This window comes from Vanacampus margaritifer, chromosome 2 (genome assembly GCF_051991255.1).
Source record: "Vanacampus margaritifer isolate UIUO_Vmar chromosome 2, RoL_Vmar_1.0, whole genome shotgun sequence".
NCBI classification, from domain to species: Eukaryota; Metazoa; Chordata; class Actinopteri; order Syngnathiformes; family Syngnathidae; genus Vanacampus; species Vanacampus margaritifer.
In genome coordinates, this window is record NC_135433.1 from 25,884,281 (window position 1) to 25,906,021 (window position 21,741).

Consider the following 21,741-nt stretch of genomic DNA (forward strand, 5'->3'; position numbering starts at 1 on the left):
CATTTATTGAAAAACTATTTCAAGACACGCAAGTGTCAGAACACACGTGTTTTTACATCAAAAGTTGTAAAGGTTTGTTTGTAGCCGCCCTTACGTGCTGCCCCGGTTGGTTTAAACTACCACCACAGCGTCTTCAAGTGTCATATCGTGGCACGAGTACATCATATGATGACACGTGGACTAGGAGTCTAGGACTATGACTGTGAAGATATACGAAGGAAAAAAAGTGCCATGCAAATATTTAACCTTTTTTTTTTATTATCAAATCCAACCAACATAAAGTTAAACATTAAATTACTGTAGTGTATAGTTAAAAAGGGTAGCACAGTGGATAAATGCAGTGCAGATGAGCAGCAGTTCCAATCCCTGGCTCTGGATTTCTTGTGGATTTTGTATGTTCTCCTCATGCATGCATGGGTTTTTCCTTTCATTGCCTTGCGACCAGTCAATTGTTTGTCTATATGTGGACTACTATTGAGTGGCCACCAGTCCAATGTTTATCAACACGTACCCTGAAATTTACTGGCAAGTAAGTGGCTATCAGTCCACTGTATGTTTCTACATGTGCCTGACCCAACATTGTCTATCTGCTCTGACGTGAATGGTGACCAGTCCGTTGTCTATATATGCTCCAAAATTGAATGGAGACCAGTCATTATTTATGCTCCATTGGTGACCAGTCTATTGTTTGTCTCTGTGTTCTGCGATCGGCATGAAGTCCATTGTTTGTCTATGTGCTATCACATTGGCTGGTGACCGGTCCATTGTCTATAATATGCGCCAACATTTGACTGGCGACCAGTCAATTTTTTGTCTATCTGCCAACACTGGCTGGTGACTACTTGTTTGTCTATGAGCACTGACAATGACTGGCGACCAGTCCATTGTTTGTGTTGAGGACAAGCACAATAGGAAACGGATGGATGGACATTTCAAAACATTGACAAAAAATGAATTGGGACACATGAATAAACAATATAATACAAGTTTAATTGTCATAATTTTGTCATCCTGCCATTGTTGCAAACTCTTGTAATGACAGGAAATCTTCCAAATGTAAAAGCGGAAAATCACTAATTAGGAGTTATGGAAGAAATCGGCTACATTTTCAAAATATTTGTGTTTTACTTATGAACTTGTCAAAGTTTAACTGAAGAAGTCTGACGGAATCCACATGTGATACATTATTGATAGGAAAGTCAGAACAGTGCAAAAGTAAATAAAGAAGAACACTGTGTCGATGATTTCCGCAACCCGACAGAAGCGTTTGGGCCGAGGGGCGTCGGCAACGCTTGCCGCCTCTTGCTGAGCTGCGCGAACCTCCTGCAGGAAAAGTTCCGGCTGCTCGCGCTCTGATGGAGGCCCGATCTGAACGGGCAAACCTTCTGCTTTCTCCTTCACAGGATCTGGAAGGACAGAGGGGAGCTGATGTTTTCATTGCCGTTTGAGTGCAAGGCGGAGCAAATATAGAAACAAGGTTAGAAATTGACTGGACAGATGATTACTATTGTCACGCGGCTGCAAAGTGCTTTATACACAGCTTTGCACCTGGAAAGTTCAAACTGTCACATTATCACTAGTGTTATAACTGCCAGTCACATTCATATTAGTGCTGTGCAGTTAGGCCTTGTCAGGTTAATGCTAACGCCATGTGGCTGCAACTTGTTAGATTCATCCTAGTGCTCTTCAGTTAAATATTACAACTTCAGAATTCTATGTACCTGCCAATCTGATTCATACCAGTGCTGTGTTCAACTTGTCCGATTTATACTACAGCAGAGCTATGTCAAAGTCCAATTTATTTTGATGACAAGTGGTTGCCATTTAGATTCACACCTGGCCATGCAGCTACAATAACAAAAACAACAACTACATACACTGTAGTGCAAAACCATGTGGCTTTATGTCTAATTCCTCAAATCCCTCCATGTGCTACGCAGCTGCCAAGTCTGAGTTGTGAGATTCAATTCCAGTGCTTTGGGATGCCAAAATCCAACTTTTTACATCAATAATACTGCCTTGTGGCTACAAAATCCAACTTGTCTTATTCATTCTTGACCTATTTAAGTGCTAATCACATTAATACTAGTACCATGCAGCAGCTCGTCAATATTCATACTAATACTAGTCCGTTTTTTTTTTTAGATTCACAGTATTATGCAGCTGCAATGCACAAGTTGTCAGATATGTACCAATGAGATTCTTTATAGTGCCACGCAACTGAAAAGTCCTACTTGTTAAGAGTCAAACTATCGCCATCTGGCTACAAACTCAAACTCGTCAGATTTGTACAATGCCATGTAGCTGCCGGGCCGATTCAGACTAGTGCCACTTGTAGAAACTTGTAACATTCGTCCCATCCCCATGGGTCTGCCAATTAGAATCATACAATGCTATGTGGCTGCCAATCAGATTCATAATGGTACCATGGCACTAGAATGTCCACCTTGTTAAGTCATACTATAACCATGTGGCTACAAATTAATGGTGAGACTAGCAGTGTGGCCAGTAGAATACCGGTAGTTCATTTGTTTCAGCAGTCAATTTCTTTTTGTAAATTTATTTGTTATGGAGGATTTTAGAGGCATTTGAAGAGCTGCTTCCAATATTTTTTTTTATTATTCCATAAAACCTGGCGACCACTTGGTAACATTGCTAATATAGTGGACGTGTACAATATTACAAATGGTCAGATACTGGTGCCTGCAGCTGTCAATCAGGCAACTGGAAAGTCCTACTTGTTAAAAGGAACCCCGATTGTAATGACAGGTTTGCTCTATATTATTTATTTTGTTGTTACTAACATAACTACGAGATTAATTTTTCAAAAATAATTTCCAGTGTAATAAATTTTGTAGGAACTTTATTTGGATTGTACCCCGCCATTGTTATTTACGTCGCAACGCATTCAGTGCGTAGTGACGTAGAATGGCGGCAGGCTCACGGAATGCGTTGCGACCTAAATAACACAGGTGGTGTTCGTCCAAATAAAGTTTCTACAAAATGTATTTAACTGGAAATTATTTTTGAAAAATTTACCTAAGTTATGTTAGTAACCAGCAAATAAATTATATAGAGCAAACTTGTCATTACAATCGGGGTTCCTTTTAAGAGTAATGCTAATTCCATGTAGCTAGTGGCAAGTCCAATTTATCAGATTGGTACTAGTGCCACGTGACTGCCGATCAAATACAGACTAGTGCAAACTACAAGTTGTCAAAGTAGTAGTAAGTAGCCATGTGGCTGTCAATCACATTCTTACTATTGCTTTGAGGGTACAAATTTGATTTGTAAAAGTACCACGTGGCTGGAATGTCCTACTTGCTAAAAGTTCTACTATTGCCATGCAAGTAGAAAATCCAACTTGTCAAATTCATAATAGTGCCATGTGGCTGTCACTCACCTTTCTTCTCCAGTTTGTCCGGGCGTACTTCCTTGTTGGACGCCCTTGCTAGCTTCTTGCCGTACTTGTCATCCATGTCAACGAGGAAGCTGACCAGCATGGCCTCCAGCACACTGATGCCCACCAGGGCAAACACGCCAATGCAGAACTTAGCTAAAAGGCGGCAGAGGTGGCGTCAGCGAGAGCATCGCGCAACGGGATGGACGGGAATGGTCGCTCACCGATGATAGGCAGATTGTCCTCAGTGGAGGGCAGCATGTCCTTCAGGATAAGCAGCAAGACGGAGATGGACAGCAGGACGGTGACCTTGAAACTCAACTTCTCGCCGCGGCTCTCGCTGACGAAGAAGGACGCTACGTCCAGCACCAACAGGTAGCAGAGTGGAATAATGAAGATGACCACATACAGCATCGGCTTGCGCTCGATCGTCACCTGCGGATATATACAATGTGGGAAGGAGGAGTCAATAGGTAAAATACCTTTCAACTCATTTACTGCCATTGACGGCTATAGACGTCAAAAATTCATTTGAACTATTTCTATTAGTTTTCCACTTTTGTTAATAAGAGTATGAAAACCTAAAAATAAATAAGATTTTACATTTAGAACCGATATAAAATTTGTGATTAATTGTGAGTTAATTATTGAAGTCATGTGATTAATTACAATGAAAAATGTTATTCACCTGACGTGATTTAAAAAAAAAGAGAAAAGATTATAAAAATTAGTGGCGTCGGTTGATTAAATTGTTAATTAACTCAAGATTAATCACAAATTTTATATCTATGTACAATAAAAAAATTATAGGTTTTCACACTCTTGTTAACAAAAGTGAAAAAAAAAAGTTTAACTAATAGAAATAGTTAAAATGTCGTCTATAGCCACCAATGGCAGTGAATAAGTTAATATGGAAATTTTACTGTGGTAATGCGTGTATTTTGGGACTGTGACTACAGTTCCCAATTATTTGAATTAGTTGAGATTGCGAAATGTGGAAGTAACCGGTAGCCTAGGTATGTAAAACAGAAATATGTCAAATATATCTTATTTAGGGATTTCACTGAAAAATTATGGAATTTGTGGAGTCTAGGAATTATTAGAAAAGTAAAGAACAGTTCAAGATGTCGCGAATTAGATGCTGTTTTTGTTGTTGGATGAATATTGAATGCGAGTCCAGATAATGTACTTGGTACATTTGCGTAACTTGCAGCATGCAGAATGAAGACTTGGATTAAGTCCCCACAGAAGGGCAAGCTGCAAATCCATCCACTGAGGCGACCACGCAAACGTTAGTGGATTTGATGTGACAGGGAAAAGGCTCAAACCTCACCTGATAAATCAGTTTACTTTTTTGGGGATTTCCGCCGACGGTCACATTTTTGACGACTTCCAAGTGCGTCAAGCTCCATTCCCCATGAGTCACCATCGCCTGCCCCGAGATGTTAGTGATAAATTCGTCCCCGCGAACGGTCCAGATTTGTATGGACTGATCTGATTCGGGATCAGGACAACACCCGGTGAGGAACCGTCCTTCCAGACTTCCGTCGTCGAGTTTGCCTGGCGTCCACTCTTACCGTCATTGTTCATGGCGCTGAAGGTGATGTTGCAGTTCTGCCGATCGAAAGGGAAACGTTGAAGGTTGAGGGTGCAGGTGGATGTCAGCCGCTGACGGGCGGTCATCTGCAGCATTCCGTTGGCGTACACTGTCACGTAGTAACTCTCCTGGGTGCTGCTGCTGTCGGAGGCACTGTGGGCACGCCGCAACATTCAGTTCATTGAGCTCTCTAACTAAAGACAGGAGAGAGAACAAAATCTGAGCTGTCATCTAGATGTGGTTCAATTTTGGTAGCAATCAGCCAAAAATATCTAGGAGTAGTTTGCCTTTGAAAGAAGAATCCACCATTTCAGGTATATTCCTGTGTATTTTCGGGGATGGCTTCGTTGAGACTTTTTTTGTGGGTGTCCTCATGATTGATATGCCTTCCACATTTCATGTTGTTAGGCAAAAGTGTATTTGGGGTCTGAATTTGCAAAAACGATGTGAATCTAAAATGGTCGCTTCAAACCAAAAATGTCTGGACTTTTGAGTCTTTTCAAGCACATTTTGTGGGTCTACTCATGTCGTTAATTGATTGATTTATTAATTATTATTATTATTATTAACTATTATTATTAACTGATTTTCACTGTACCAGTGTTGTACTTTTTGGTGCCTCATCAAGCTTCAAACCAAAATGTATTTTTAGCAGGGGTGTCAGGCGATTAAAATTGATCATAATTAATCACATGACCTTAATAGTCAACTCACGATTAATCACAAAATCTGTTGTAAACGTACAATAAAATGTATAATTAATTACTTAATAATACTCTTGTCACATAAAAGTGTATTAATAGAAATATGGCTGCATATTTTAGTCATTGATACAGTAATTTCTTAATAATTTATGAAAAATTTAGTTAAAAGTAAAAGGATGTACTGTACTGTAAAAAAAATGAGTGTGATATTGTTGAGGTCATTGTTCTGCCACTAGATGGCATAATTGCATTTGTAAGACATTGGTGACAGCTCAGTGCAGTTTTCTTTTCATATTAAGAGCAACTAATCTTTAACATGAAGTAACTTGTGAAATTATGCACATTTGTAAATATAAATTAGCAAATATATGCATCAGCCTGCCCCAGGGCAGCTGTAGCTACTGAAGTAGCTTACCACCGCCAGAGTGTAAATGTGTGACTGTAAGCACACAAATAATGTGTCCATTGAGAAGCATCTTTGAGTGTCCAAAAAAGTGCTATATAAATCTGATCCATCGTCATCATCATTATTATCCATCCATCTATTTTCTTAAACGCTTGTCCTCACAAGGGTCGGGGGAGGGGGGGGGGGGTCGCTGGAGCCTATCCCAGCTGGATTCGGGCAGTAGGCGGGGTACACCCTGAACTGGTTGCCAGCTAATCGCAGGGCACACAGAGACGAACAACCATCCACACTCACACCTATGGACAATTTGGAGAGTTCAATTAACCTGCCATGCATGTCTTTGGAATGTGGGGGGAAACCGGAGTACCCGGAGAAAACCCACGCAAGCACGGGGAGAACATGCAAACTCCGCCCAGGGAGGCCGAAGCCCGGACTCGATCCCACGTCCTCTGCACTGGGAGGCGGACGTGCTAACCAGTCACCCACCTAAAGTGGTGTGCAATCAGCACTGACTTAGCACTGACAGCGTCCTATGACACGAGATCTGGTCCGGTTTTGGTCAAGATGAAAGTAGTCCGGCAAGTTAGCTGAAAAAAAGTCAGACTCCATTACCGCCGGGCTCTATTTTTCTGTTGTATCACTGCCCAGCGCACTGCATCCAGCTGACAGACGCGCACAAACCAAGTTGTTTGGAAGTGTTTACCTGGCACGAGAGAGCTAATGGAGAGTGAGAGCCATTAGTATTTACCGTTACGATTGTATAAACTTTATCAACTTGTATAACTAAGGTGTGTTGTGTGTTCCCGTGTTGCACATTCTGTTTTGTATTCTTGTGTCCGAGTGTTAGTGAACGCGTCGCACGTATCGCGGTGGAAAGGGACTCATCAATACATCGTTGGTAACGTGTGCTAATTCGACATGCGAGTACAGTTTCTTGTGTTTAGTAGCCGGTTGTGTGAAAACAAATAAAAAGGTGAGATTACCAACCACGTCTGCTGGCAGCATACTTGTGACACGTCACACTATATTATATTGTTCTATATGTAAAAATGATGCGGACGCGTGATTTCCCAGGCTGTATCAATAAAAATTTCCCTGAATCTCTGCACACTTTTCACCGCGTTCTGAGCATTTCAAACAAGTGACAGTCACCCGCTCTCTCAGGGCTACAGCTGATCAAGTTGTACCGCTCTCTGCCCGTTCTAATTCCATCTGACGAATATCGGCATCAGTATATTCGAGTTTATAAAGATGCCCCCTTGGCTCAATGCTAAAGACATTGTCGTCGTAGTCAGACATGTTATCGTGAGTTTTCAAAGTTATAATTACAGTGGAACGCGCGTCTGTCAGCTGGATTTGCAGTGTGCCGCGCAATGATACGAACAGAAAAATAGTGCCCGGCGGTAATGGAGTCTGAGGGTTTTTTTATGTGCAGTTTTGTGATGCAAATGTATCACTCTTTTGAACACAAATTGTTTTTAGGAGAAAAACGCTTTATTTCCGTGACCCAGCCAACTTGCCGGACTACTTTCGTCTCGACCAAAACTGGACCGGGTCTCGGGTCACTGGACGCCGTCAGTGGTAAGTCAGTGCTGATTGCACGCCACTTTAGGTGAGGATGCCAAACAGATTCATGTCCAAAAACCCGAACTATCCCTTTAAAGGAACTTTAAATAAACTCAAAGTTAATACACTAATTTTGACACCCCTAATTTTTAGGCATAGCTTCTTAGGACATTTTTGTAAGTCTACTCATGACAGACACGCCAACCAAATTTTATGTTGCTCAGTAAATTGGCTTCAAGGGTTGAATTTTTGAGAAGAAAAAAAAGATACACTGAGTTAGAGTATTAAGTTTTTTTCACTGTCACGCTCCACCCACCCACATGCAATATCGACTATTCAAATTTAATAACTAATATTATGTGAATACTTCTGTGACTGTAAACCAAAGCTACACATCATCATCTGCTTAAAGTCAGACTTTATAGTGTCAGATGTCATTAGATTGTGTACCAAAAATGATGTCTGGTAAGTGTGTGTAATCAGGTGGTCAAATTAAGCACAATGCCGCTGCCGTTTTGTGCAAACACACGATTGAAGGGCAATGCAAACATTTCCAGTGTAGTGCTTATTGCGGTTTCAGATTACACATTGTTATGCAAACACAAAAAGCTGCTATTGAACAAAAAAGGCCACGTGAGTGCCACCTGCTCTTACGTTATCAACAATAATAAAAATAAAATTCAGCTCACTCCTCTTGGATGTTTATGTCAGGCGTCCACAGCATGGACCTGGGAATTGAGAATTGAGTGATGTTGCAGAAATTGGCCGGCTTCCATGTGAGGAAATCATTTTTCCAGACCTGTCAACACAGAAAAGTAAAGATGAAAATAAGCAGCACACATATGAATTGATTTGTTGCGCTTCACTCTTCTCACCGTTTCGATCCACACGTGAGTTGTGATGGTTTGAAATTTCTCGTCCTATACATTAACAAAAAATAAATAAAATGGGGAAAAAAATTCATAAATTGTGAGATTTTCTGTGATAAAACTAGTCTTTAAAGGGGAAGTCAAACCCAGAATTTTCTTTACAGTATTTTCTATGCAGCCCCACTAGTCTAAACACAACATTCTGATTAATATTGCATTTGTGGAATATGAGTAAAGATACAAAATCCACCAGTTTTTATCCATCTCAGGGGGCGGCTATTTTGCCACTTACTGTAGACTGAAAATGACATCACAATTGCGCAAGGCTCAGGCAATGCAATCACGGCTCACCTGTTTTTTTTAAGCCACTACAAAAAGTATTGAACAAAAATCCAACCAGTTTATCCAAGTACTGTATAACAAAAATAGAAAATACAACATTTCCGCGTGCATATCAGATCAAATTTCACTATTGAGGGACAGATCATTTTTTTCAGTAATTTTATTCAAAATGTGAAATTTTTATATTAGTTCATCTCACCCAAAGAAATATTTCAAGTCTTTGTTTCAAATTTGAATAATATGGCAGATACAGACAGACAGACAGATAGATTAGATTAAATCTGAAAAACACTAGGAAAAAAACAAATTAGACATACAAATTTGAATACATTGGAGAAAAAAATGCAAAACATTGATTTTAAAAAATGCACACACAAAAAATGACAAAAAATAAAACTATCTCAAAATACAAAATATGAATCTACAATACTGTGAAAGTACAAATAAAAACAGAAGGAACTGATTAATAAAATTTCTAACAGTAATATTGAATTGTGATCAGTGTGAATCAGTCAACAATTTTTTTCTCGGTACAAAAGTATGCCTTTGAATATTTGTTTTCTCCTCCTGACTTACCACATCCAAAATGCCAAAGAGAAGCAGGTACAGCTCCACGCCGGTGACCTGCTTCCAGTGTTTGACGGGCCTGAAGTTGGCCAGGAAGTAGTTGGAGGAGCTCAGATTCAAATGGCTGAGCAGATTAGAGTAGGAGCAGTCGGACGCCCGACTGCACGAGGCTACAAACATAAGTTTAAAAAACAATAAAAATTCCAAGACACCTTGAAAAGAAACCAAATTGCATCAACTTACCAGCCAGGCAAAAAAGAACAATAAATCTCCAGGTCGACATGGTTGTTTGCCTCAACCGCTGAAACGGCGGCTTTATAAATAGTGTACGGTGGGAGGCTTGCGTCAATGGCACAACAATGAGACAGTGAATGCATCCTGGCGCTCCTTCAGTCTATAGTACAGCGAGACAACTTGAGTCAACAGCACAATAGCTGCGGAAAACGTTTGCAAACATATACAATATGATGTCACTCATGGACAAATGAGTCCAATTCTCAGGCGCACTCACATTTGTAAAGTACTGTACAGTTCAGTACAGTACAGTTTAATGTATTTATTTTTTAAGTACAAAGCTGGTTCATTTTATTTTCAGCAAAAAAATATCCATAATTGTAATGCAGTGTGAGCCATCAATAATTGAAAAAAATAACAACATATAAGCTTAGTGTTTGTGAAGTTCTGGTTACTTGATATTTAATAGTAAAATATCAAACGTATATAATTAACATGGCTGTATTATGTGCGCAGTTCTGGTCGGTTTTATTCCAGACAGTGGAATCATTGGCGAGCATGCCTGTATGTTTTACACTGATCACTGTGGAAGGCGTGGTATAATCAATGTATTATGGTTGTTTTTACTATTGGCATTGTTGTTATTTTTATCATTATTATTCCTCCCCTTTTTTCTCTTTTATTCTGTTGTTCTTTTGTTTTGTGACATGGACCCCCATTGAATCTGGAATAAAGTTGTTTGTTCGTTAATTTCTTATTACTGGTTATTGGAACATAATTACATTTTATATTATTTAGTCAACAAATAATTGATTTATTGTAAATAAAAATATTAGTACCGGTACATATAGACGTAAATTTATTTTACTTAAGTCACAGTAGTACCACAGCTTAAAAAAACAAATTGATCGACAAAAATAGAGTTTGACTTTGCAACATGAAATTTGATAAGCTCTATATTGAGCAAACATACAAAGTCTCAACAAGTCTTGCATGCCCAAAAATACACAATAGGGCTACCAATTCCCTTTGAAGTAGCCATCTTAGGATCAACACAATCCCGAGAATGTTGCAAAAATTCTGCACAGGGGTGCCAATTCGGCTCAAAGTGGTCATTTGGAGTCAAAGCACCCATACATTTTTTTTTTTAACTCAGCACCCAAAGCCAGTTTGACTTAACAGCATGAAATTTGGTAGACATGCCCATCATGAATAGACATGCAAAAAAAGTCTCAAGAAGTCACGTCTCAAAAGACACAGAAGGCCTACCATTTCAAGAGGTCTACAATTTTGGTTAACAGATATTTTATTTTTTCTCACCATTTACTTTAAAATGTAAATCTGAAGGGAGTGGGTAAAGTGGGTTATGGGTACACGTCAATGGGCAGCTGGAAGTCTTTGAAGGTGTAAAAGGAGATGTCACCAGCATCCACCACGGCAAAGACTACCTGGACATCACCACTCTGGAAGCTAAGCTGCTTGATGGCTGCCAAGTCCGGAACGGGCCCGCTGAAGCTGGAACCAAACCAGAATGGTCAAATACAAGTGTGATGTACAATTGGACATGAACAAAACTAGTGGGCACATACAGGAAGGGAAAAGTGAACAGAATGCTAGGTGTGCATGTTTTTAAAAAATATTCACAGTGTATTGTTTCAGATTTTTGTACTAACTGTATTCTAGTTGTTGTTGTTTTTTTAAACACTATATCTTTTGGTATTTGTGTCGAATATTTTGTATCATTGTTAAAAATATACCTTTACATCACCATATGGTGTAGAAAACACTATATAAGCTCAGTCCATTTACCAATTATTTTGATCTTTCTGATTCTTTTTGTCTGATATATATTCTGATATTTTGTTATTTTCCATGTGTATTTTCTATTAAAATTTTTCTTTTTATCTTTTCATATTTTTTCTGTTTTGTATAAGTTTAGCATTGTTTTATATTTGATCATTTGCGAATTTTTGCAATTTTGTTGTTTTGGACTAAAGTATTACATACTAGTACATGAAAAATAAAGTGAACGTTAGAATGGCGCATTCCCCCCCCCCCCACTACCTTTGTAGAATTTAAGTATTTCCCACAGACTATTTTTAGAAATTAAAAAAATATATATATTTTCATCTGATATTTTTCAGTAGTTCCTAATATCATACTGTCATTTGTAGATATGGGTTGAACATACTTTATTTTTCAAAAGTATTATAATATTAATATTTTATAAAAAATAATGTGAAATATTTTGTATAATTTTTATATTTTTTTTCTCATTTTTATATTTTTCACCTAATGTAATTGAGTACCATTGATGTGTTTTGTGTTGACAGTCCATTTACAGACACAAGACACAAAAGCTGTATTCATGTAAAAAGACAAACAACCATCATAATAAAGTAAACTCACCTGCACACGCACATGCGAGCAAAGGGTTTCCCCGGGTTGCTCTTCTTGAAGTTAGCCACCGTATCGGGTTGGTAAACAGTGAAACAAATCCTCCACTCCTCTGAGGCCTTCAACCTGAAAGAGTGTGGAGCAGGTGGACCATTTACGTCCCAACTAATGAACCATTAGGAGACTCACTCCATCCATTTTGTTTTTACAGGAAAATATCAACGGGACATTTAGGCTGCGTTCACACTGCAGCTCAATTCCGATTTTTTTACAAGTATCTGATTTTTTTCATGCGGTGTGAAGGGTACAATTCCAATTTTTTCACACCCGACCTGGGCCTCTTTCGTATGTGAATATAAATCGGTTATGTATGCGATGCATCTGCACTGCGAACGCTCATCAGCACTCATCCGATTCATACGTCATCAAAAGCGCGGGCGGGAGAGAGTGCTTGGAAAGGAGACGACTGACACATCTGTGAATATATACAAAGGTGTTTTGAGTAACAGTGTTACATTTGTATTTGTCTTTAATTTAATCGCACTTAAAACAAGAAGCATAAAGTTGACATGTGTGGCGATAGTAGAAATTCAGTCCTGCAGACGGTTCATCAGGAACGGCGATGACATGACGCCATCTTCGGTGGACTACTCAATGAAATGAGGAGCTCGAGGAGTGTCCCCGCATTTCCCCCAAATATTTCTATTACCTCTTCCAACCTCGCTACTCTGGCGACACGAGATGAAAAAATGAGTCAGACGGATTTCTGTTGCTGTTTGTAAACAGCACGTTCAAAACTGACGCACGAGGAAGCCGAGGTTAGCAGCCAACCAGGAGCCAGCGTGAAAACAGTCTACCAACCAGGAGCTAAATTTGCATAACATCCATCCATCCATCCATTTTCTTGGCCGCTTTTCCTCACAAGGGTCGCGGGGGTGCTGGAGCCTATCCCAGCTGGCTTCGGGCAGTAGGCGGGGATTTGCATAACATATGCAGACAAAACATATGAATCGAACTCCTAACACGTCCGCGAAACGAGTCCACCAGCCCACCAATCTGTACCGTGCGTTGGCACAGCTAAATTTGGTGGATATGACACTGATAAAAGTCGCTTGCCTCGGCACAGTCGTCGGCGGCTTGGCTGGCGGTAAAACGCTGCGAGTCTGGTTACTTCCGTGATCACTGCAACGTGACGTTGTTTTGGATGTATGTCACTCGACATGTGCCCTTTGCGCACGCGAGTCGCAGTACGGGAGCGTTGCGTTTACATTAGATGTCGCATTTGTTTTTGCAATGTGAACAGTACATAAAAAGATTGGATTTATCAAATAAATCCGAATCGGGCATCACGCCCTGCAGTGTGAACGTAGACTTAGTGGAAGGACTGCTGATACCTGGATGCTTCCTCAAGCAAATGTGTGGAGTTGATTACACTGATTTTGTCTAGCAGTTCACCTGGAAGTAACAAAACAAAAGTGATGTCAGATCCAACTAGCTTGCTGCCTAAACAGGCAGTTATGAAAACAGAAGTAAAAAATAAACACAGTGGTGTTTTAGGTAGGTTATCATCTGCTAGACTGGCAGTCACCTAAAGCCAGCATGTGTCTACTGCAATTTAGAGCCAAGTAGGTTGCTGCCTAAATGGCCAGCTGGAGGAAACAAACAAAAGCAAAAACAATGAATCAACATGTTTGTTTATGTCTGTTCCTGCTGCCAAAACCAACAGTGAGCATATTTCATTCAGTCACATTTAGGCAACTGTAGTAAGTAAGTATTGAAATGTTATCATTTGCTGGATTGATTGTCACCAGAAACTGAAGTGCATATAATTCAGATGTGACTTGCTAACTGCCTAAGTAGACAGCTTACAAAAATGTGTTGAAATTTAATACATTGTTTTCCTCTGCTGGACTGACTTGTCCAAAAACAGCAGGGTGCACATTTAATTGAGACCCAAACTGCTTGCAGAACATTTTTACATTTAACAACATGGTGATTCATCTGTAGGACTGTTGCCAAAAAACAAAATAGGGTGCATTTAATTGAAACCTAAATAGCTTGCTGCCTAAACAGGCAACTGAAAAAAAACGTGTAACTTAATCGATGTTGCTAAATGAATTTTAGAAAACCAAATTAGACGTGAATGTACGTCACATGGTCAGGTGGCTTACCTGTGGAGATGGGTTGGGTGTGGTCATGTAAAGGAGTGACTTCCCTCTTCCACAAGTGTTCCGGACGTCCGGAGTCTCTCCTTTGCCGGCTCCCCAAAAGCTGATGATACTCGGCCCAGTTTCGGCACTGTTGCACCTTGAAATTAGGGATTTAAGACAGTGATGGCATTTCACACTAAGTTTAGGATTTTAAACTTAAGAGGGCATTTCATATTGTGGTTTCAAAACAGGCTTTCGATTCTACGTTAGGATTTCAAATTAGGATTTCAAGTCTGGTTCAAAGTGGGGCTTGGAGCCAGAGATAGAGTTTTAAATTAAGAATTGATTTTCAAATTAGGGTTTCAAACAAAGATGGGGATTTCACATTAGGGTTTTGAGACTGCATTTAGGATGTCAAAGTTAGGACGTCATGCTTGGGTTAAGTTTTCAAGCTAAGAATCAAATTTGGATTTTTAACTCATATTAAGGTAATAAACTATGAAAAGGATTTTAAAGTATGGTTTCAAGCCTAGGTTAGGGTTTGAGAATAGGGTTTCAAGCCCACTCCACACCTTTTTATCTCTGTTGACACCCCAGTTCCTCCTGTGATTCGTTCTCTCCCTCTCTGTGTCCTTGGCAGACATCTTCACCTCCCGCTGGTTAATCCTCCTTGTCCACGGTCTGACGTCACACTCACCTACCGTCAGACCACCGGGCAGCAGAGATGGGTCTGGAGAGGTCAAGCAGCCGGTGTGCCCGCGCAATGAGGCCACATCAGGGAACACGATGGAGTCACCCCAGCGTGAGGAAGGGTGGCAGGTATGTTCATTGAACTTATGGCCCACAAGAGGGTCCGTTATCCACCATGGTCGGCCACCGCTTGAATCTGCCGAGGGGCTTTGCAGCCCCAAGGTGCCTGGTGAGGACATCGGCTGAGATTCGGGAGGTGTTGGATCTTCTTCTGCTTCCTTTCTCTTCACAGCGGGCAATTTGTGTGCTTCGCTATGGCTAGATTTAAAAAAACAAAAATATAATTCAGACCCTACTTGCTCGCTGGCCAGACAGCTGATTTTTTTTTTTTTTTTTTACATGATTTAACAAGATTGTTTAAATGCGATGGTTATTTAACTCATTTGCTCCCAAAAACATATAAAAACGTTCCATTTTAAATATTGCCATGGTCCGAAAAACATATTCATATACGTTATGTATTTTTATGCTAGAGCATATACAAGACTTTAATGCAGCTTCTGAACTGAAGAGAATGCTTAAAGCAAATGTAGTTATTACAAAAATGTCCAGAAGGTGGCAGCAGAGTGTAAAAGATCAACCAGGGCCATGTCGCAAAAAGGCTCGCCTCACTGTTTTAAACAGGTTTGTTAATAATGATGAAACTTATAGCTATATTCTAATGCTAATTGCTGCAAACGGAAACAGATAGAAATATACTTTTTTTCTTGATGAAAGATGATACTCTAATCTTTGTATTGATTGGTTCCATGTTTTTATAGCAATAGAACAATATTCTGTGGGCTTTGCAATATCAGTCAAAATCAAGTAAAACAGCCCGAGGGGGTTGCTTCAGTGAAAATGGCTGGGAGTGAATTAGTTAATATTTAGGTTTTTACTCGGTATGTCTGTTAGACCGTCAACTGAAAGCAGCAGTATTTAATTCAGACTCAACTAGCTTGCTGCTAAGATAGGCTGTTATAAAACAATTGGGAACAAAAAGAGCTAAATTAAACTTGATGTTGTTTTAAATGTTTACTCGTCTGATGGACTGTCAGGCACCCAAAACCAGCATGGGCCACGTTTAACTGAAACCTAAAGCTTGCTGCCTAAACAGGAAGCTGAAAAGTTTGTTTTTCTTCAATACAATGATAGTTAAGATTTCTACTTTAATTCACTGCTGGAGTGAATATCACCAGATACCAGAAAGAGTATGTTACAGGCCAAATTAGCATACTGCTTAGATGTGTCGTAGTAAAGCCAGCAGGGGGGCTATCAATTAATTCACACCCAATAGGTTACTGCCTAAATGACAAGCTGTTAAAAAACAAAACACTTTGTGTCTTTTTTTCTAGCTGTGACACCTGCAAGTGGCGACAGGGCTGTCGCTGCGCTTCCTCTTGAGCGTCCTTCCACCTCGTGACTGCGGCAAGTTGAGTTGCCTGGCGTAAGACGACGGTTCTGAGCTAAGACAAACAGAAAAGCATGCTGATGTCTGGGCCTCAACTACCTCACTGCTCAGCCATCTTGTCCCCGTTACCTGGCATCGAACCTGTGCACCACGTAGCCGAGCCTCTTCAGATGTCCAAACACCTTGGGGAGGGAAAAGGAGGAGTTAAAAGTGTTCACTGGCATTTGACTTTTCTTTTTATCAATTTGGTATCATTCCGGCAGTGTTAAGGCTTGTTGCATCAAATTTTGTGGGAAATTATAGTTTTGTTTTGTTTTATCCAGTTTCTTGTACGATAACATATTTTATATAGTTAGCACATTTTTTACCCACTTGCCGAAAATGACCGAAACATTTATGAAAACTCACCAAACTTTGCACACTCCTCGGGCTCAGCGAAAACAGTGATATTATTAAGTTGCCATAACAACATAACATATAGCGCCCCCCTAGCGTGGAAAAATATGACCCAATCCCGACACGTTTGACCGATGTCTACGAAAATTGGCAGGCACGTCAAGCGTCCCAAGACACACACAAAAGTCAGTGGAAGCCATATCCTAAAATGTACAGGAAGTGAGCTATGATTTTTTGAATGTCCAATTTTGGCCCGTTTTTGCACATCCACTGTGGTCATACTTTTTGCCTATTTGCCAACAGTTTTCATCCGATTGACTTCTAACTTGGCATGTAACATCTCAAGACCTGGGACAGCAACTGGGGTAAAAAATCTTGACTTTGAAATACTATATGACGAGGGCGGGGCCTCAAATTTTGCCTTTAATATTTCCTTCATCAAAAAAGAGGAAATGCTTAATAACTCCGCTATAAAAGCTCCAATAAATCGTAAACTTCTCATGCATCTTAATAGTCACGGCCTGAAAACAGTTATACGATAATAATTGGTTATACATGTAGCGTCACCTAGTGGTAGCAAGAAATGCCATACCTTACATTTGTATCTACTGTGCAAGTACATTTGAGGGATCCAGTTGAAAGCCTTAAGATGTTTCTCATGCCCCACACCGAATATTGTAACTTTTCGCCAGAGGGCGTGGCTGTTACAGTGCCGCAAAGTTTGATGATTCGCCGTGACAATAAAAGCTGTGTTAACTTGACCCAGATGATCCTATCTTCTCAAAATTTGACACATTTGATGAAAGTCCAGGCCTGAAGACATCTACAAACTTATATTTATTCGTACTGATAGTGCCATCTACTGGCAATTTTGTTTTAAAAAAAAATGTTTCTTCAACTTTTTTCTCCAACCACGTTAACTGGATCTACCTCATATTTGCTCAGAAGAGTGTTTAGGCCTTCATGATGGCATAACACGAAGTTTGTGAGTTTTCGCTAATCGCTGTGGGTGTGGCAAGGTACTGTTCACCAAGAAAACAACGCCAAGGGCCCAAACATGCACAGAAACTCATGAAACTTGGCACACACATCTGATCTGACAAAATGAGCAATATTTTATCGTGCATTGAGCGATTTTTACAAAAATTACTCACTATCGTCCCCTAGAAATTTTTAAGGAAGCAGCCCCAGTTGTACGTTTAAGCATGATCTACAAAAAAAAAAAATTGTGTTTGAGGGAGCCCAAGACCTACAAAAAAAGTCTCTTGGACCCATATGCTAAAATGAACAGGAACAGGACTTTTAGAAATACAATTTGACGGGGAGAGGTTTATCATTTTTTGTGTTTCATATTTCCTTCACCATGAAAGACGAAATGCGTAATAACTCCCCGGTACATCCTCCAAAAAATCTCAAACTTCACATGTACGTTTATAGTCACGACCTGAAGGTATCTCTGTGACAATATTCAGTTAACTATAACTATAGTGCCACCTAGCCCTTGGGTCAAAAAAAAAAATTACGATACATAAGGTATTTTGTCCAACATTTGGATACTCTTTGTAAGTGTGATAACTAAGTCATTTATAAATATCTTTTTACTTTCCACCACTCAAAATGTTCAGTGGCATCAGACCTATCTACATAAAACTAACGATGATGTGAATATATGTACTTTTAAAAAATGCCAATCAGGGCAACTCATTGCCAAAAAAGGACGCTGATTTTTGAGGGTTTGAATATTGATCAAAACTCATTGACCCTTGAACACTCATCACATCTGGCAAAAAAATGTAAAGGTTTATTATGCCATTTTCTAAGGAATTTGGCTTTGAATGTGCCAGTACACAACGTGCCCGTACCCAATGTGCAAGTACCCCAAAGTGGCCCGGGCTGCAAGGGCCCTTTATAGCTGCCCGCAGCTCTAGTTTTAGTTTGGTATTGTATACTATGTGCCTTTTTAAAATTGTGCCGAAAGCTGCTGGAACAAAATTTTGTTGTGCTTGCAATGACAATAAAGTTTTTTTTATTCTATTTATTTATTTTTCTAAAACAGACGCATCTTAGATTTTTTTTTGGGGGGGGGGGGTGCAAAATTTCATTTACATTCATTTCAATGGGGAATATAATAATGATGTCAAATACAGTATAAATCTTTTGAGTTACAAGCATGGTCATGAAGGGAAACAAACTTGTATCTCAAGGCACAACTGTAAGTAAAACAAAAACAAAAACAAATGCAGACCTGAATTTTGTTGCTAATCTTCGACATATCCAAGACTAACGCCATCAAAGCCCCATCATGCTATTTGTTATATAATTCCTTTATGTTTTTGGTAATTAAAACGCAATAACTCAACTCAATAATTCAACTGGCACATAATAAAACTGGCACTTAAAGGGTTAAAATCCATCTTTTCCTTTTTTCTTTTTTTTTAAATGGTAGTTTTAGGCAAGTCTGAACATAACCCATTGATGGATGATGATTACATAGCATTTTGTTTGTGCGTTTACATTCTTGTTAGAACATTTGAGTAAGAGACAAGGGTTGTTATGAGCACTTTTGCTTGCACCTGATACTGCTGCAGGCTCACGGTATCAGAAGAAAGAAAACATTCAAAACCATCCTGGATGGAGAGTGGGAGGTCCTGGTAGAACACCTGCACATTGCCCTGATACACAACGGCAAAGTAAGCCACGATGCAGGAGGCAAAAAAGGAATACATGGTGCTTTAGCTGCCACTCACACACTCCATCAGGTAGAGCGCCTCTTCGGGGAGGAGGTACTGCTTGCCACCGGCAGAGAATCCCATCGTCTGCCAGAACTTGCCCTGCGTAATACCGTGAGATGAACACATAAGTGAGATAAAAGCCCCTTTCACACTGCCTGTTAATGCCGGTATTCATTACAGCTCTTCACTTGTAGCTGTTCTGTATAAATGGTACCTAACACATATTGAGAAAGGGTGGAGGAGATGAAGCTTCGACACTCACCGCTGGAGACTTAAGCTCCACAATGTGTTCACTGGGGATCCACACACCTTTCACCAGGTTACTGCTGCAAAAGAAAATTAAACACCATAAAAGACAAGTGGCACATAACGAAGGCATCATCAAATTCGCGTGTCCGCTCACAGCCTTTCCACTCGCTCCTCCGACACCAGGCTCCAATGTTCACTCAGGCTTTGTTCCAGACGCTCACGCTGCTCCTCTGAGTCATCCGGGTAGAAATCTTTTTGGCCACGGACCGGGATCTTGTGGCTCCGGGTTCGGGCTGAAAACAGCTCAGAAGGGCTGAAATGAGAAAATTAAAATATTCAAAACAAATGACATACAGTACTTTAAGTTGGGCTGTCTGATATAGGTTAGGTAGACAATTTAACATAGCTCGGCTGGTCTATATGTATGAGTAAGCGCTGTCACTCCTATCGTGTAGTTGTACAAGTGCAACGCAACCTGGATATTTGTGGTTTGGAAACACCTAACTGAGGTAAAGAGCTTCACTCCTTTCTTGCCAAAACATTGTGAAACTGTATCTGCTGCTCATCTGTTTTTAGCAGAAATGTTACACTAGTCGCTTTTTTACATTTGTTTGTGCAACTCGAGTAACATTTCTGTGGAATTAAATTACACGAGGCACAGTGACGTGTTAGCTCGTTGACACCGGAAGCACATACATGTATAATATGATTAACAACTTATAAACACACAGTATGTTCCCTCTGGTTGTTTGTGTATTACGCATCCTGCATGTATAGCTATCTTAAATAAATCAACTACGAAACACGTGTAAACAGCTGGATTAAAAATAAATACAAACAACCAAAATGATTCATATAAAATAACCTGTAAGTGATTAATGTATTTATAATCACCACTTAATTCCCCTTAAATGCGCTAACGAAAACGAAAGTGCACCTTAAAACTTCGCTGTAAAACTTTGGCTCGGTATTGTCCGTGTTTTCGTCCGCCATCTTGGTGAGGTCAAGCGTTTGCGCACTTCCTTCCTTTCTGGGTCCTAGTGCCACTAGTTTGACAAATCACGGTTAGAATGAATGACTCACAGTTTCACACAGTCCAGTGATATGTCCATAAAACAGTCTATAAACTACTACGCGAAAAAGATGTTCATTGTATGATGTTAAATCAAAATGTATTCATTTAAATGTGACAACGTTTACCTGCACCGACCATGTTTTGGTCCGCCGCTGGCCCGCTAGGTCCTAGTGTCCCTCTAGTTCGAGGAATCTCGTTACTATGGCTCGATAAAGGGGATCGTGATTGACCGATTTGTCACTTGTGCAAGTTGTGGGGCTACAGCTTTGAATGAAACCTGGCGTTTCGAGTGCACATAACACTACAACAAAGTAGTTGCGTCAGTATGAGTCATTGGTTTTCAATTCCCTATTAATTAACTAGGACAACAAGAAGCTTTTTGACCTCTACTGGAGAAAAACGTTATTTCTTTTTGAATGACAGGGGCTTCAATCGGAGGACATTTTAACAGTTTTTTACATTGTAAATCGGCGAGAGAGAAAGTCTCTTCCCATTAAAAAGTTTTCAATATTCACAACGTCCTAGGCACGGACGGGGTTCGAACCCGCGATCTTCGGTTTACGAGACCGACGCCTTACCACTTGGCCACCGCGCCTGGCAGTGCTGAGCAGCCTCATATTACCTTTTTTACCACAGAATATATCCGGATTTTGTAGCAGATAAGAAACGTTGCTTGAAACGACAGTTTGTAAACACTACCACTACTTTGCCAATGCTACGCTAACGTTTCTGGTTGTGTGTTTTCCCTCCCTCCACCAACAATCCAAAGTAGGACTCAAATAAGAAACGATAAAGAATATAAATCAGATAATTACTTAGATGAAGTCTCACCTTATGGAGCTTTTTAGTAGCCTTTGAGTGACAGGCCTGAAATCTTCGATCGTACTTAGCACGTTAGCTAGCTCCCTCGGTAGCGT

At 40.0% G+C, this 21,741-nt stretch overlaps 2 protein-coding genes, 1 long non-coding RNA gene and 1 other non-coding gene across 8 annotated transcripts; 1 reads left to right on the forward strand and 3 right to left on the reverse strand.

The window, feature by feature from the left end:
• Positions 1 to 191: 191 nt before the first annotated feature.
• Positions 192 to 3,687, forward strand: LOC144042638 (uncharacterized). Its single transcript, XR_013290938.1, has 3 exons — positions 192 to 529; positions 1,404 to 1,477; positions 3,417 to 3,687. It is a non-coding gene; the product is annotated as an uncharacterized LOC144042638 (long non-coding RNA).
• Positions 972 to 9,833, reverse strand: LOC144042637 (5-hydroxytryptamine receptor 3A). 2 transcript variants are annotated; one of them, XM_077555469.1, is made up of 9 exons: positions 9,695 to 9,833; positions 9,461 to 9,621; positions 8,549 to 8,593; positions 8,363 to 8,472; positions 4,978 to 5,150; positions 4,734 to 4,894; positions 3,625 to 3,835; positions 3,404 to 3,556; positions 972 to 1,406 (listed from the first exon to the last, which is right to left on the reverse strand). In XM_077555469.1, the coding sequence occupies exons 1-9, from the start codon at positions 9,732 to 9,734 to the stop codon at positions 1,147 to 1,149; spliced, it is 1,314 nt and encodes a 437-aa protein (XP_077411595.1). In that variant the 5' UTR covers positions 9,735 to 9,833; the 3' UTR covers positions 972 to 1,146. The 2 variants fall into 2 exon arrangements, with proteins under 2 accessions (XP_077411595.1, XP_077411596.1); XM_077555470.1 differs by lacking the exon at positions 8,549 to 8,593.
• On the reverse strand, positions 9,726 to 21,734 carry tsen54 (TSEN54 tRNA splicing endonuclease subunit). Of its 4 annotated transcripts, XM_077555465.1 has the most exons (14): positions 20,950 to 21,099; positions 20,687 to 20,795; positions 19,904 to 20,062; positions 19,763 to 19,826; positions 19,516 to 19,599; positions 19,342 to 19,440; positions 16,502 to 16,554; positions 16,326 to 16,427; positions 14,805 to 15,240; positions 14,254 to 14,389; positions 13,477 to 13,537; positions 12,095 to 12,208; positions 11,006 to 11,200; positions 9,726 to 9,845 (listed from the first exon to the last, which is right to left on the reverse strand). In XM_077555465.1, the coding sequence occupies exons 1-13, from the start codon at positions 20,960 to 20,962 to the stop codon at positions 11,050 to 11,052; spliced, it is 1,581 nt and encodes a 526-aa protein (XP_077411591.1). In that variant the 5' UTR covers positions 20,963 to 21,099; the 3' UTR covers positions 9,726 to 9,845; positions 11,006 to 11,049. The 4 variants fall into 4 exon arrangements, with proteins under 4 accessions (XP_077411591.1, XP_077411593.1, XP_077411592.1 ...); XM_077555467.1 differs by lacking the exons at positions 9,726 to 9,845; positions 20,950 to 21,099 and adding an exon at positions 21,656 to 21,734 and having other exon boundaries at positions 10,528 to 11,200; XM_077555466.1 differs by lacking the exon at positions 9,726 to 9,845 and having other exon boundaries at positions 10,528 to 11,200; positions 19,763 to 19,823.
• trnat-cgu (transfer RNA threonine (anticodon CGU)) lies at positions 21,348 to 21,419 on the reverse strand. Its single transcript has one exon. It is a non-coding gene; the product is annotated as a tRNA-Thr (tRNA).
• Positions 21,735 to 21,741: the final 7 nt, after the last annotated feature.